Source organism: Conger conger, chromosome 7 (assembly GCF_963514075.1).
Source record: "Conger conger chromosome 7, fConCon1.1, whole genome shotgun sequence".
Taxonomy (NCBI): Eukaryota; Metazoa; Chordata; class Actinopteri; order Anguilliformes; family Congridae; genus Conger; species Conger conger.
In genome coordinates this window covers 31,792,736-31,809,615 of record NC_083766.1, presented here as the reverse complement: position 1 = coordinate 31,809,615, position 16,880 = coordinate 31,792,736, and the positions used below count along the sequence as shown (strand labels likewise).

At 50.6% G+C, this 16,880-nt stretch overlaps 1 protein-coding gene across 2 annotated transcripts in view; it reads left to right on the top strand.

Moving 5' to 3' along the window:
- rpa1 (replication protein A1) overlaps window positions 1-16,880 on the top strand; it is a 49,826-nt gene that overhangs the window by 7,960 nt on the left and 24,986 nt on the right. For both annotated transcript variants that reach the window (XM_061248409.1, XM_061248410.1), the window contains 5 exons: window positions 1,302-1,404; window positions 1,626-1,694; window positions 2,107-2,299; window positions 5,056-5,192; window positions 8,094-8,242. In XM_061248409.1, coding sequence (XP_061104393.1) covers window positions 1,302-1,404; window positions 1,626-1,694; window positions 2,107-2,299; window positions 5,056-5,192; window positions 8,094-8,242 — 651 coding nt within the window. The remainder of the gene's footprint in view (window positions 1-1,301; window positions 1,405-1,625; window positions 1,695-2,106; window positions 2,300-5,055; window positions 5,193-8,093; window positions 8,243-16,880) is intronic.

Sequence of the window (16,880 nt, the reverse complement as noted above, 5' to 3'; positions counted from 1 at the left end):
CAGTTTCCTTGCGTCTAGACGTACCAAACGTATGAATCGCTTTGCACAGGAATCAAAGTACTTGAGAGGGAAATGTGAATATACTAACACATTTTAAATATATATATTTAAGTGGTAGGCCACTCATTTCAGCCTTCATGAATACTGCTGTACAGTGTGACCGTCAGGCTGACACAAACCGCGGCGAAGAGCTTGGAGGTCACCAAGCTTTTGCAAAGGAAGCGGTGTAATGTGATAACTAGCGCGGGCTGTCGGCGGTACGTTGCGAACCATCCGGAGGCGAGCCGCCTTCCGCCGGGTTAAGTCCTGTTCTGAGGCGTGATGGCGGAAAAGGCCGCCGGGCTGCGGAGAAAGGGGCCGGTCGCCACACGCGCTCAGACGCGCCGCTGTGAGCTCCGGCCTCGCCGGGCGCGCGGGCGTCGGCCGGCCAGGACGCCGCGTTCGGCACCGGGGCGCTAAGCCCACAGCTGCGCAAACACGCCGCACAAAGAGGCCGGGCAGAGCCCCCCGAGGGGAACCGCCGCTCCTCCTTTCACGGCTGACGGACGGCGCTGCGGCCCGGACCGCGTGTTGATTCTGTCTGGCCTGGCAATCTCTGCCTTTCACCGCGCTCCCGTCAGCCAGGGCGGGCATGTTGCAATCACTGCTGGGCCACAAACAAAGCGCCCCGATAGCTTTTAAAACCTCGCGAGCGAGTGCGACTGTGCCAGGAATCTGTCGAGAGGCATGAGCAGCGCGGAAGGGAAAGAAAAAAACCTGATATTAACTTTTAATGGTGCAGTATGCAAGTGGGCCAGTAATGAACCACACTCGTGCTGAAATTACGGTAATTGCACTAAATTAACTCGTACCATTACTGGCAAGCGATTGTAAAGTAGCGAATATAGAATCGGTCGCTTAAGCCTGCAAATTCAAAAAAAAAAAAAAAAAAAAAAAAAAATAGTTTAAAAATCTGGCTTATACATTAGCTGTGGTTAGAAAATTGCCGGAATTGAACGCACTCTTTGCCTTGCAGACATATAATGGCAGTTATGTGACTGCTGAATGACTAGGTCTTAACCTATGGGAATACTTTTCGAGCTATTATTGGCTGTTTAATTGGCAGTGGGGTGGGCGAGTTGCCTATTTTCTTCCATGCCAACCCATCCCCTTTGCTTGGTAATTTCTCTTAATGTATTCAGGATTATACTGAAACTATATTTATGATTTGAAGGGAGGAAGAATAGAACGGTGGGGCTGCTTGTGTTTTGGGGTTTTTGGGGGTTTGGGCTCATTGAGTCTTCTCTCCCGGTCCCTTCCAGGTGGACCATCCGCGCTCGCATCACCAACAAGAGCGGCATTCGCACCTGGAGCAACTCTCGCGGCGACGGCAAGCTGTTTTCCATGGAGATCGTGGATGAGACGGTAGGCGTCCGTACCCTTTCCTGTCTGTACTCCCGTGTCTCGGGCCTGTTGCTCAATGCAGGAGATATTTATAAAATCTCTTTCCTCCACTTACCTATGCTATGCGTCCTGCCAGCTGGTTGTGTTTTGTGTCTGGATGGAATTCTTATGTACTCGATGGGGTCTTGAGTTTTTGCTACAGTTTTCCTGTGCTGATTGGCGCTTGTGTTCTTTATCCCAAGGGTGAGATCAGAGTGACCGCTTTTAACCAGGAAGTGGACAAATTCTTCAGCCTCATCGAGGCGGGCAAGGTGAGAGCTCCCAGCATTCCGGCTGCTGATGTCGTTAATCGCGTTGCCATGGAGATTGTACCATTTAGGCCCCTGCATTGATTTGTCGGCACCTTGTGTGTGTGTGTTTTTTTTTTTTTCTCTTCCCCACTGGACACATTGGATGTGGCTGCTTTTTGGCTTTTGCAACATGGTCTGTGTGAAATGATAAGGAACTGCCTGGGAATCATTACATGATAAAACGCAGGCAGTGTTGTCTGTACTGAGGCAGCCGGTGACTTCACTCGTTAGCCCCCGTAGATTTATCTCCAGCCAGATTTCTTTCTTTTTCCACCGCTCCTTTTCAAGCTGTGAAAAGGCAGTGTGAAATGTGTGTCTTCACAGAGCTGGTGTTAATTTGCAGAGATGATTGTATTTCGCCTCCTTGCGTCAGGTGTACTACATCTCCAAAGGCACCCTTAAGATCGCCAACAAGCAGTACACGTCCGTGAAGAACGACTACGAAATGACCATGAACGGCGAGACCACCGTCATCCCCTGCGACGACGCCCAGGACGTTCCCATGGTGCAGTGCGACTTCGTCTCCATCGCCGACCTCGAGACGCGCGACAAGGACGCCATCCTCGGTGAGGATTGATGAGCGGTCTGCGGCCGCCAGGACGCTGGCCGTAATTGAAACTAATTAAAGGTTTGGCAGTAAGGGGCGCCTTTTCCGGCCATTCGGCCCGTTACCTGCCGTGAACCCTGGCCTGGAATCTGGTCCCTTTTGCCCGGCAGCACACCGCACGGGCTGCATTGCTTCACTAGAGCCAACCAGCCGTATACACACACGCTACACCCCCCCCCTCACCCACCTCCTGAGCAGTGGTGCATGCTAGCTGAGCTCAGGGACTTAATCCCACATCTTAATTTCACGTCTTCGAGTAATTATCATTAATAGGAGCAATTAATGGGACCGGGGCTGATGGGTGAACGGGGGGGGGGGGGGATGGATGCGTCGGTTGTGGAGGACGCTGGGATAGCGGCGATGATTAGCGCCAGCGTGAGTATTAATAATGCAGGCGATTCGATGGCGGCTGAAATTGGCGATGCCTTCTTCCCCCTCAGGGTTGTGGGTGTCTGAGACGCTGTCAGACGTGAAGTATGGTGGGATTAGCGCCTTCGCCCTGCGCAGGGCTGGAAACGGGCAGCCCCGTTGGGCCGTTGGATGGATAGATGATGGCGACTTGGCTCAGGCAGTAAGAGCAGTCGTCTGGCAGTCAGAGGGTTGCCGGTTCGATCCCCCGCCCGGGCTGTGTCGAAGTGTCCCTGAGCAAGACACCTAACCCCCAAATGCTCCTGACGAGCTGGTCCGCGCCTTGCATGGCAGCCATTTAACTATAAGTACAGAAATTATGACGGGATTCGGTTAGAGCAATCCAATATCCCGATTTCATATCAAAATTTACAGTGAAATGTATTCAGTATATTGCAGCACTTCAAAATATTAGTGCACACTTTTTCAAAAGATGCTTGCGTATTGTGTCGGAATGCTAGTTTAAAGCTTAGAGACTACTGTACCTTCATGGAATGGCTGCCTACCAGATCGCTGTGCGGTATATTTGTCCTTATAACGCTTGCTTTTACGGGATTAACTCGCTGTTTTTGGATTTTGCAGGATGCACATCGCCCTCCATGCAGTTAACTGTTCTCCCATCATTGCGTAGCCTGTAAACCGGGGGGGGGGTATGCACACAGGTTATAGTGCATGTCATGGTGTTTGCAGAATTTGAAATGGGTCTGTATACTGTTGGTCATCGGCAGAAAGACTTACTATTTGCACTATTTATATCAAACGTGCTCTCTCAAATGTCAGTGATCAAGCGAAGGGTTTCTGTTCTGTCTTCTAAGCCGTATAATTAGAGAATGTGCGATTGAAGCTTACCATTCATTTGATTAAACATACTCTTTGTAGTCATTCATTTTCAGGGTTTAGTCCAGTGGCTCTACCAACAGGACACTGTTTGCTTTTCTGTAATATTCATTTGCTTCTTTGGGTGCAGTAGCTCTTGTGGTAAATTTAAAAAAATAAAATAAAATATGGCACGGTAATACAGATCCCATTAATTCAGGGGCCTTGCTAGTGCCGCTCTACCACCGCTCCTGTTCCACGCTTTACATTGCATTCGTGTCACAAGTCCCTGCTTTTATTTGGAGGGGTTTGCTCCTCAAGAGAACATAAGCAGACCAGCCAGTGTGGAAACAACACCTCTAAGGCACTAAATGACAGCGGCCCATGCCAGATTAGAACTTCTGTGCAAGTTTATATACAGTCATGAATTCTTCTGCCTGCTCATTAAGCTGTAGGCTCGGCAGGGCTTTTTATGTTTTTGTTTGTTTGCTTATTTATAAGGGACAACGGACAGTTAGTAACTGCCCAGGAATTGGCTTAATAGCTTGAGTTTCATCCGCAGTCCTTTGATGAGTAAAAAGCGGGCACATCTATAAATATGTGCAAGCAGCAATTTATAATAAGGATAAAAAGATAAGTGTGCATCAGTGCACTCAAACAGGATAAAAAAAAAAAAAAAAGATTTTACTATTTCATAGTAAAAATAATGTAGCATATGATGTGAAACATGCAATTAAAATTCCAGAAAAAGCACTGAATAAAAGAAATGTACAATAAAACACGAGAGCATACATCCATTTACCAGCGAGGCACATGCAGCCAGGGCTTCTTAAACCCTGTATTATGTTTGTTTATGTAGTGGCCCCATTGAGAGCTCCAGTAGGACTCTCAGCCGGCACGGTTATCCGTTTATAGCCGAGGGGCCACAGCCGAGGGAGAGGCTCGCTGGGGTTTGACGGGCGTCTCCACGGTAATGCGCCGTCCTGTCAGGGATCAGTTGCCGACTGCAGCAGAATGACAGACAGTGTCACGCTCAATTAATGAGCTGCTAGGATTTCTATTTATTTATATACTTTCGGGGAGGGTGGGCGCGAGGCTGGGAGAATTTATTTTTATTTGTTTACACTTTAAACGAAGGTCAACTGTGAAAAATGAGAGCTGTCGGGTAATGTGATTTTCCAGTGTAAGTGTATGGGGGTTTTTTTTTTTTACGCCGCACAGTTGCAGTGAATGTCTTAATGGTGCTAGGGCTAGCGATGTTCATATAGCGGTGCTATTATAGGTTGGGCATTAGTTGTCGTAATAAACATTCCGGCCCCCAGGGCCCTAGCCGTGGTAGATATTGATTCATGGCGTGTCAGGGCTACACGGCCCGCGCCGCGCGGCCGGGAGAGCGATAAATTACGGGCATTACGGCGCGGCGCGGCGGCTAGCGGGGCGGCAGGTGCGCTAATGGAGACGTGCTAATGACCGGCGTGATTGACTGCGCAGATGTGATCGGGGTGTGCAAGAGCGTGGACGAGGTCTCCAAGATCACCACCAAGAACAACCGCGAGGTCTCCAAGCGCGCCATCAACCTCATGGACGCCTCCGGGAAGATGGTGACGGTCACGCTGTGGGGCGACGAGGTAAGCGTGGGACGGGGGGTGGGGGGGTTGTGCTGGAGAGAAGGGTGAGAGACCGCCTGGAAACGCTGGATGTGAGGGAGGACTGTGACTGAGGGAAGTAAGGGGTACCATGGCAGTCTTGAGATGTGTATTTTATTGAATCCCGTGGGGTAATTTGTCCTCATTGCATTTGACCCATCCTAGTTAGTTTGGGGCTGTGGGCAGCCGCAGTGCAGCACCCAGGGACCAACTCCAGTTCTGAGGCCAGTGCCTTGGTCAAGGGCAATGGCAGGAGCACACCTAACCTGACACTAACATGCATGTCATTGAGTGTGGGACTAAACCCACGTGAACATGGGCAGAGCGTGCAAACAGATGCAGGAAGGATCTGGCTAGCTGAGATTTGGCTCCAGAACCTCCTTTTCACTGTGCCGCCCCAAGAGTTGAAATGGGATTTGTTTCCGTTTTTTTGGATTGCTCTGTTCTCGGCAAAACCTGATGCAACATGACCATGGCCTTAATTACTTATGCCGTTTGAAATCCAACTGCTGCCACAAAGGCGTTTTGACCAAAATAGCCAATAAATTACTGTTCCCCATCCAAATATTTGCACCTTCCTAGTGACAGTTTCCAAAGTTGTGTAGAAACTCCCTCTGTGATCTCCTGTCAGGTCACCGGTGAAGTAATTGCTTATCGCGTGCGAAGATTTGGGCATACCAGAGCGGACCCCTTTCCCCCCCTGCTGGGGTGGAGAGTGTGTCCCAGATCCATCCATCCCACTCTTCCTCTGACGCTGGGAGTGCAGGCTTAAATTCTCTCTGGGATACATGAAACATATTTTTAATGGTTTTCAATGCACCTTTTTGGCAAGTCTGCACATCCTGAGACAACAGGAAAGGACTGTTTTTAGGCTTCGGAAATATCCATTGCGGCACGAGATTTGAACAGGTTGTGGCAGGAAAAGTGTGCCAAGATCAAAATGGGCCAGTCAACATAAATGAATAAACCAACCTGAAGTAAACTGCCTATTTCATGAACCCCCCTCTCACAATTACATTTTGGGGAGGAAAAAAAAACGACCTAAATGAGCAAAATCTGAGCACTAGCCAGTTAAGGTGTTAAATGTTATATGTGCCTTTAATAACTGATGGGCCCTCGTCTTGGTTTTGCTCCGAAGTGGCGGTTGCCAGCGTCCCGGTCTCAGCCAAGTCGACAGTGCTCCATGAATTAAAAAAGTAGGAAATCAAATGATAATGACGCTCATGAATGATTATCTGGCTGCTGGCGTCTGCATCTCTTTCATGCCACGGCGATGGCATCGGGAGCTTTAATTAAAGATGGAGTCGATAACGGCGGAGCGACCCGCTTTCCAGCAACGCCGCCCCCCCCCGCCCCCCGGCGTTTCTCTTGAGGATCGCGGGGGGTTCTGAAGCGCGGTCTCCTCCCGTGTCGCCGTGCCCCGCCCGCTGCGTTCGTTTTTTGGACGGGGTGAAGGGGCGCGGTGGAGCGTACGCGGAGCGCGGGGTGAGAGACGAGCGGGAACCCTTTGTTCTCCGCGTGGGCTCTGCGCGGGGAACGGCCGGTCGGCTGTGAGTCACGGTCACTCCGGCCAATCGGATCCCTCCCTCCCCTGTGTCACGCTGCGGCCAGTTACGAGTCACGCCGCAGGGCTTTCCGTACCGGTCCGCACGCCGAGACAGTGCCTTAACAGCGAGGTGACATGGCTCAGACAGTAAGAGCCAGTCGTCTGGCAGTCGGAAGGTTTCCAGTTCGATCCCCCGCCTGGGCTGAGTCGAAGACACCTAACCCCCAAATGCTCTTGACGAGCTGGACGAGCCTTGCATGGCAGCCAATCGGCGTGGGCCGCCCGGCGGTTCTGTGGGCCGCACGGCGGTTTCTGTGGGCTGCACGGCGCTGTGGCGGTTTCTGTGGGCCGCACGGCGGTTTCTGTGGGCTGCACGGCGCTGTGGCGGTTTCTGTGGGCCGCACGGCGGTTCTGTGGGCCGCACGGCGGTTTCTGTGGGCTGCACGGCGCTGTGGCGGTTTCTGTGGGCCGCCCGGCGGTTCTGTGGGCCGCACGGCGGTTTCTGTGGGCTGCACGGCGCTGTGGCGGTTTCTGTGGGCCGCCCGGCGGTTCTGTGGGCCGCACGGCGGTTCTGTGGGCCGCACGGCGCTGTGGCGGTTCTGTGGGCCGCACGGCGCTGTGGCGGTTCTGTGGGCCGCACGGCGGGTTCTGTGGGCCGCACGGCGCTGTGGCGGTTCTGTGGGCCGCACGGCGCTGTGGCGGTTCTGTGGGCCGCACGGCGGGTTCTGTGGGCCGCACGGCGCTGTGGCGGTTCTGTGGGCCGCACGGCGCTGTGGCGGTTCTGTGGGCTGCATGGCGCTGTGGCAGTTCTGTGGGCCGCACGGCGGTTCTGTGGGCCGCACGGCGCTGTGGCGGTTCTGTGGGCCGCACGGCGCTGTGGCGGTTCTGTGGGCCGCACGACGCTGTGGCAGTTCTGTGGGCCGCACGACGCTGTGGCGGCTCTGCGCCCTGCCCGCCCCGTCGGGCCCGAGCCGCGCTGTTTGCGTGGGAGTCAGCAGTCCGCCGAGCGGCTGCCGTGTTTAATCAAAGCCCCAGATGCGCTTGGAAGTCGCCGATCAAACTGCTCTCTGTGAGAGGAATGAGAGAGAGAGCAGTGTCCCTGTTTGCTTGCTGCACCCTGGAACCTCTGTCTGGTTTTCCTCCACCCCAGAACTCGCTCAGAAGCGCCGGCACCTTCCCGCAGGGCGAGAGGAGGGTGGTATTTCGGGAGGCAGGCGGGGGTGGTAGGCTGCAGAGTGTGATATCTGTGGACAAACAGAAGAGGGCTTAGGGAGCATGGCTGTTTGAGGTTGTTTTCGGAGGTGTTTATGGTGTCCTCCCCTCCCCTCCCCTCTCAGGCAGAGAAGTTTGACGGGTCAGGGCAGCCCGTCCTGGCCATTAAAGGGGCGCGGCTGTCCGATTTTGGAGGGCGGTCCCTCTCCGCTCTCTTCAGCAGCACCGTGATGATCAACCCAGACATCCCTGAGGCCTACAAGCTCCGAGGCTGGTGAGTGGACTCGCTACACGCACGCCACAGAGAGACAGAGACATGCGCTCTCACACAAACACACACGCACGCCACAGAGAGACAGAGACATGCACTCTCACACAGACAAACACACGCACACAGACAAGCACACGCACGCCACAGAGAGACAGAGACCCGTGCGCTCTCACTCAGACAAGCACACGCACACAGAGGGAGAGACACACGCACACAGAGGGAGAGACACGCACACAGAGACAGACACATGCACTCTCACACAGACGAACACACAGAGACAGAGACAGACACATGCGCTCTCACACAGATGAACACACAGAGACAGAGACATATGCGCTCTCACACAGACGAACACACACACAGAGACAGAGACATGCGCTCTCACACAGACGAACACACACACAGAGACAGAGACATGCGCTCTCACACAGACGAACACACAGAGACAGAGACATATGCGCTCTCACACAGACGAACACACACACAGAGACAGAGACATGCGCTCTCACACAGACGAAGAGACAGAGACAGAGACCCATGCACTCTCACACAGACGAACACACACACACAGAGGGAGAGACACACACACACAGAGGGAGAGACCCATGCGCTCTCACACAGACGAACACACGCACACAGAGACAGAGACCCATGCGCTCTCACACAGACGAACACACACACACAGAGACAGAGACCCATGCGCTCTCACACAGACGAACACACGCACACAGAGGGAGAGACACACACACACAGAGGGAGAGACACACACACACAGTGGGAGAGACACACGCACACTGTACAGCCTGTCTTGTTTGTCTTCCACATTCTTACCGGGGAGAGCTGTAAAGGGAGTTAAGTCCATTTAAAGGTTTATTGGGGCGCCGAGTTTGACCTTAAGGTTGTAATTGCGGGAGGATCAAAAATAAAAAGCTGAAGAGCTGGTTTCATGGGGCCTTAATCCTAATGAAGCACTCCAGGCCCGAGTCCCATTTCCCCCTCCCTCCCTCCCTGTCACCAGAGCGCAGAATCCAAATAAGAGCAGACGCATGTTCTCTCACGTTACAGCCATTATTTCTGTTAAGGGGGAAGAGAGGGGCTCTTCAGTGGAGCGTTGCCTAAATGAAGAGCGTTGTTTTTCTTGTTGGGAGTTTGTAGTCTGTCTCGTTGATAAACGCCTGACGTTGTGCTGAGTAAGAGTTCCGGGCGGCGGCCTGTCGCCCGAGAGACCGTTTGTGTTTGGACGACTCATTAATGAAACTCGCGGCGAAACGCAAGGCCGAACAGAACGTCAACTTGTGTTTTTGCGGGTGTCTCGGTGGCGCAGCCTGCAGAGCACTGACCGCATGCTCATTGCTCCGACCGTCTGACATTTGTCGCATGTCTTCCCCTCTCTCTCGCTCCCATTCTTCCTGTCTCTCTATACTATATATTGTCCAATAAAGCTGAAAAAGGCCTAAAAAATATGTTAAAAAAAAAAAAAAAAACTTGTTTTTGCGTGTTTGACGCGGGACGTGTTCGGTCGCCGTGCGCCCGGGTATGGAATGGAGCGGCCCGGAAAAGAGAAAGGCGGGGGATGCAGACTTAATTTCGGGGACGGGGGGGTGTTGAAAGCTTGAGGTTTAGTTGTGGGGAGGGATGTTGGAGGGAGAGGTGGCGGTGTGGAGTCGCTCCAACGCCTCGTTCGGGACCTGGAAATAATGGTTCCGTTCTCCCCTCTAATAGGCTCCGTCTTGATTTTCTCCCCTCGCTGTGCGCCGGCTGCGTCGCCGCTCGATAGCGGTAGGCGGTTGCTAAATGAACTGATCCTGCAGTGGATAAAGCCCTGCCACTGCCGCCAGGAGGACAGCGTCAGCGTTTACTGCAAGGGGAGCTTTCTCACGTTGGGAATCTCTAGCTGCGGCTCCAGAGCCTGAGAGAGATTATTTACGTTTAAAAAAATGATTAAAATAAATGTACTTATTATTACTTGTATTTGTCTAATAATTAGTTTATGCTTTTACATGTTTGTCATAACAGGTGTCATTCGTTGTAGTGTATGTGCATTGTAATGTTTTTTTAATTCGTGAAGCTTTGGCAGCACGTATACGTGTCATGCCGATAAAGCATCTTTGAATGGAATTGAGAGGGAGAGAGAGTGAGAGAGAGAACTAGAGGTTTCCACAGAGAGCACAAGCGTATGCCCTGGATGTGTCTCTGTGGTATTGTCCCCTGTGTGTCTCTGCGCGTAGGCAGCCATACTTCAGTGCGTCTGGAGTCCCCACAGACACTGCGGCCCTCCATGACTCGGGCCTGACACCCCTGGTGTATGTGGTCCGTGTTGACGGGCGTTCGCGCAGGCATGCATATGCAGCGTGACGGGGAGGAGGTTCACACACACAAGGCGGGCCCTGCTCGCCCCGCGAAAACCACCGCTGCTGTCAGGACCGGCGAGGGAACACGGCGGTCACTCGTACATTAACTCTGTTATTCACATGATATACAGCCAGACCGAGGGTATAAATACATACATGCACCTGTGTGTGAGTGTGTGAGTATGAGTGTGTCTCTCTCACTGGGTGTTTTTTGCGGTTGTAACAGTTGTGGAACGATCGCACCGCTCTTGCCATGTTCACTCGTCGTTTCCTTGCGTTTTTCCCACCTGTGTAACATGGCTGCTCCCTTCCGCAAGCCCCGAGATTCCAGAAATAAACACGAAGCCCGAAACTCAGCCAGGTTTGTTCCACACCATCTTTTCTTTTTCAAAAAATACTTGGCTGCTGCGGATCTTGTTTTTTGGTGGTTGTATTTCCAGCAGGCTTTAAAATATTTATGGTGAGGAGGATTTGTGAGAGCCCAGAGGAGGAAGTGGTCCCCTCACTCATTCATCGATCTGTCCATCCATCGCTGTGCGGATATTGTGCTGGTCACCCTCCTCATCTCCAAGATTAAAGAAAATGGCTTTTACAGAGAAATAATTGATTTCACTGAAGGGCCTGTACGCCGTTGTATATATTTGTTTTAGTACTTATTTTCCATCTAAATGTTTGTATCTTCTTATCTTTAATTCTGCAGGGATAAGATTAAAGCACCAAAAAAAAAAAGTATCTCATATGGGCTTTGACCTTTATTTTTCTTATTGACAGCTTTGTGTGTGTGTGTGTTGAACAGGGATATTTTTACCTGATTTATCAGCATCATGAAATGGAGGTTCTCAGGCCCGCAGTGTGAGGCTGAGGCAGATGTCTGGGCATAATCAGTACACACATCAAGAGCTTTTCCACTCTGACAGCTCGCTGTGAGCGCGTTCGGCAGCAAAGCGTCGGCTTGTTAAACCCCCCCCCCTCCCCACCCCCCCCGGAGACACTTGAGAGCCGGAAACGGCGCGCTTCCGGATTAATCCGGAAAAATCCACAATTCCTTGCGTGCTCGTGCTGACGCTGCACCGCCCCGCCTGAGCCACAGGGGGAGCCAGGCGTCTTCTGAGCCGGGGCCTGACCCCCCCACCCTGCCCTGTTCAGCCGGTGGGAGGCGTGGCGATGTCCTTTCTGGGGGCGCTGTGGTGTTTCTGAGGGGTGTTTTCGACACCTGCCTGGTTTTGGAGAACGGAACGGCACAGCCCCCGAGGGGCCGGGGGGGTCGTGACCCTCATCCAGCTGGCGTTTACCCGATTAATCAGCATCCACCGCAGCGCGTCTCCTTGCCCCACTCACCTTCACTCCTCTGCGACTTTACTCCGGCGAAGCCGTTGTGGGTTTGTCTCCTTGCTCCGGTCATCTCCACTTCTGTCAGACTTTACACTGACGGAGCTGTCGTGGGTTTGTCTCCTCGTCCCGCTTCTGTCAGACTTTACACTGATGGAGCTGTCGTGGGTTTGTCTCCTCGTCCCACTTCAGTCCCGCTTCAGTCCGACTTTACGAGGACCAGGCTGTGGTGTTTTTCTTCTCACTGGAGGACCCATCTTGCCTATATGTATGGCCCCTACGAGCGCCTCAGCTATGAGGAAAGGACTGCCGACAGGGTCTTTTGCCACCCCGAAGGGCAGTTATTTCCTCGTACCTGACTCCTTCATAGGGTATCATCCTGCTTGTACCACGACTAACTTGCCAAAGTAATGTAGCTATGGACAATTTACTTTTAGCTTAGAAACACGATTATTAATTGAAACAGGAGAAATAGTCCCAGTTGCTGAGAAAATAATTATTCACACTCCCCCTACCTCTCCCTCTCCTTGTGCTCTCCTCAGATAGCAACAGGTCAAGAAGATATAAAAGAAGTACATTAATCACAAAAATAACATCCTGTATACTAATATATTCATTGAGGTCCATTGATTGGTGTTTTTGTGAAAATACCCAACCCCCATCAACAAGTCAAACACATTTTCCAATTTCACATGCTATTTATTATTCAAAAGCAGGCTTGCTCCTTATTTATAAGCATACTGAATAATACGATATCTTGAGAATGTATTTAGATGCTCACTGATATAAAATGGGGTCATGGCAATGAAAATGCCCTCTATTGTGGAGCCAAGCATTGCTAATTTGTTGTGAAACGTGAACTTTTTTGGCCATAAAATATCGAGAACAATTTTTGTCACCAGGTCAGCTATAACTGCATTACTTGCAGGAACTGCGTTTTGCATGATGTTGCACGCATCGATATTTGTTGGATATTTTAGCTGTAAAAAAATTCAGTACATCTTTTAGCAAGGTTATGTTAAAATAATGCACACGCTAGTAACACGGCTTGGCCAATCAGAATGCCGTGTTTGGTATAGGCGTTCGGTTATTTTTCAGTGCCATGCAATTTGTGAACGTTGCTCTCACCTAGGATTTATTTGAATAAAATGGCTGCCAAGTGTTAGACCAGGAAGAAGTCATTTGACATGTATGCATTTCTTGATTTAATTGGAAAAAAATCCATAGCCTTGTAGATTTATAAGCCCTATGCACCTTAACTTCTCATTATTAATCTATTTTAGATCCGAACGGTTTAATCGAACACAGGGGCTGTGGAATCCTCTGTATTTTTATGCGTTGACCTAGTAATTGCTGCTTGCCGGTATTTTTCTCGTCAGCATCTTATCTATTTTAATTAAATCTTGTATTAAGTCCTGTATTTAGATCAGTTGCGCGTTATCGTGCATTGTTCATTCGGATGCACGGTCGTGCCCACTTAAAGACTCATGTGGCGTGGTACATTAATACCCTGAATGTAAATGACTCTACATTTCTCCTGTGTGCCTGAGTATAATGGCGCTGTATGCAGATTTAGGCTGTGCTTATTCCAGGGCGGGGATGTTCAGGCTTCCTTTGACGGGGACCTGGAAGACCTGCTGTTCCGTATAATAAAATCACAAACCTTTTATGCCGTGTTTGTTCTCCCTCATTAAAGTTTTCCCAGTAATCTCATTCCAGAAGAGCCCGTGATTAAAGCGCTTTCTGGCTGGGCGCGCTCAGAGGGCGCTTCTATTAATAGAAGGGAATGGCGTTTGCGTTTGGCGCCGGTCTGGACACGTTTAGAGTACCCGTACCCGTTCGCCGCGCCCGGGAAAGCGCTGGAAGCAGCCTTGCCGTTAGCACACACCCCGGGCCCTAATTAATGCACCCCGTTTTCCCCTCTCCCGTCGTCTCCTTTGCATTCTGCTGTCTTATTTATGAACGCCGCTTCAGGGCTAGGGCGCGGTGTCCTCCGGTTCTTAGAAGATTAACAGCGCTCCCTCCTCCCCCTCCTGTACCCTCTCTTTCGCTCCTGAGTGAAAGACTAGCAGCATGGTTTCTCCTGTCATGATAAGGATCTTGTTCGGTGCAGGAGCTGGTGAGTCTCTCAGTGCCGGCCTCCTGCTGCTCTGACAAGGCGTCATCAATCAGGGGAAGGGCTGGGCGTGGGAGAGCAGACTTGGGTGGGTGTCTCGTCAGTGGGCGATTGACCCTCCCCTCGTTGCTTTCCCGGGCCCGGTTTTCGGGAGTCGGTGAAACCTCGCTTCTCGCATCATCGGCTGCTTTAGCACTACACTGAGTGCCTGGGGAGAGAGGGACAAGAAGTAGGTGCCTCCTGGGAATTGTAGTTTGTTTTGGTGGTTTTCTGCAGTTTCACACAATCTTAATAATTCAGGATTAACCCATCCTAGTGGTGACATTGGCTCAGGCGGTAAGAGCAGTCGTCTGGCAATCGGAGGGTTGCCGGTTAGATCCCCTGCCCGGGCTGTGTCGAAGTGTCCCTGAGCAAGACACCTAACCCCCAAATGCTCCTGATGGGCAGTCGGTGTGAGTGTGTGTCTGAATGGGTGAATGAGAAGCATCAATTGTACAGCGCTTTGGATAAAGGCGCTATATAAATGCCAGCCATTTACCAATTACCTTTCAGTCTGGGCTAGGTCTGTAAGGCAAGGAAGGGATGATAATGCACTTTGTATGATTGGGGAGGCCTGTAGCGTAGTGGTTAAGGTAAATGACTGGGACACGCAAGGTCGGTGGCACTAATCCCGGTGTAGCCACAGTAAGGTCCGCACAGCCGTTGGGCCCTTTTGCAAAGCAAAAATGACATTCACATGTTGCTGTTGAAAGTATTTAAGAGCTTTTTGTTTTTTATTACATTTACTTTCTTTGTGTTTGCCATGTCTTGAAGCCGTTTGTTTGGGTTTTTGTCTGCCTCTCCAGACGTAAAGGGATTACTGTGTTAACCTCCCTCGGGGTTGTTGTTGGTAGAAATGCTCCAGGGAGATCAGTCGTGCCACTCATTCTTCCTGTGTGCTGAACTGAAAAGGCTTTTAAGATGCCTTTAATCTCTGTCCAATTAGAAAGTGGTCAATAAAGCCTTTAATTCTGAAACAATAGTAATAGCCAATGGATCTATGCTACAACTATCGAAGCTACATGTCTTCATTTTCCAGACAAAATAAATAAGTAAATCTCAGCAAGCGTTCTAATATTTATTTAGACTTAATTTTTTTTTTTTTAATTGGCCGTTTTATTTCACTAGACATTGGCACCTTTTATACATTTCAGAACAGCATAACATGGTTTCACAGGTGTTCGATTAGTCTGTTTGGGTGTTATTGGTGTTTCTTCAGTCGCTCCCTTGATGCAGGTCTAAGAGCGCTTTCAGTATTTGTCTTGATTCTAGACTCGATTGCCATTGGAGTCTGTCATTGATGTTTGTCAACTTGAGAACCCAAGTTGTGCCAATGAAAGTCAAGGAAGCCATTATGAGGCTGAGAAATACGAAAAAAACACTTGGAGATATATGCCAAGCCTTAGGCTTACCAAATCAGCTGTTGAACTGTTGTTCAACTGTGGAGCATCATTAAAAATAAAAAGTTCTGCTGAGCTCAATCGCAAAGTGCCTGGCAGGAACACCTGTACAGTTGATGATGGAAAATCTCACCGTTATGAAGAAAATCCCCCCTCAAGCACCTGTTCCACATATCAGCAACTCACTTAAGGAGGCTGGTGTTGATGTGTCAGTGACTACTGTCTGCAGAAGACTTCACGAGCACTACAGTGGATGGACACCACTGGTTGGCCGCAAAAACTGGATGGCCAAGTTAGTTGGCCAAGACGAGCCTACAGAAGTCTGGAAAAGGGTCTTGAGGACTGATGAGACAAAGATTCACATGCATCAGAGTGTAGGCCTAAAGGAACTGCCCGAAATTCAAAGCTGACTTCAGGCAGTCATTGCATGCAAAGGAAATGCGACTACTTTCATTTTCAGAACATTAATATGTCCCAAGCATTATGGTGCTGTAAAATGGCGGGATGTGTATAAAAACATGCTGTAATTTAATTTGCACATGGTGACACCACTGTGTATAAAAATACATTTAAGTGCTAAGGATTTCACCACATGTGAATCGTTTGTCTGCAAAACTGGAATTGTGGAAAAAATTATAAATTGTACAGGCTGAAAAGAATCTCTTTCCATATCAGGAGCAACTGACGTGACTTACTGCAATGATTACTTGGTATACTCTGGGCCAGCCATGGAAAAACTTGATAAATTTTGCAACATTAATCAATTTCATCATGCGCTTGCTGAAAAGGGCTTTCAGTCCCCTGTTTTTGAGGTCACCTCCCCTCGCAGAGAAGGTTTAAAGTAACCGATCATTTAGTTTTAAAATTTGCCAATTATTCATCCTGACACCGTCCATTTAAACTTTACTGCACGTCTTCTGGCCGCGAGCCTCTTTAGTCTTGCGGCGTGGGCCAGCTGCTGTCCGTTAGATCGCATCGCGTGATTCCGGCTCCTTCCGCGGTTCCGGGGTGTGGGCGGTCGGTTGCGCTGCTCCTTTCATTTTTTAGCCCTCTGCTGCACTCGTCCTGTTCCCTTACTTCTGTCCTCCATCCCTCACTTCCTCACTGGCCTGGTGCTTGTGGGTGCTTCAGTTTCCCCCTTCGTTGGTTGGCCCCCGTCGGTGAGACCCCAGTCATCCCCACCCTGTGTCATTAGTCAGAGACTTGGCCCCCTTGTTTTCAGCCTTGCGGATAGGTTCTGTTTGGCCGTGCCGTCACTGTTCTCTGGGTCTTCACAGTGGGGGCAGGGTGGGATGTTGAAAAGCGCGGTCTCTGCTCTGCGGTTCTCCGGGTCTTCACAGTGGGGGCAGGGTGGGATGTTGAAAAGCTCGGTCCCTGCTCTGCGGTTCTCTGGGTCCTCACAGTGG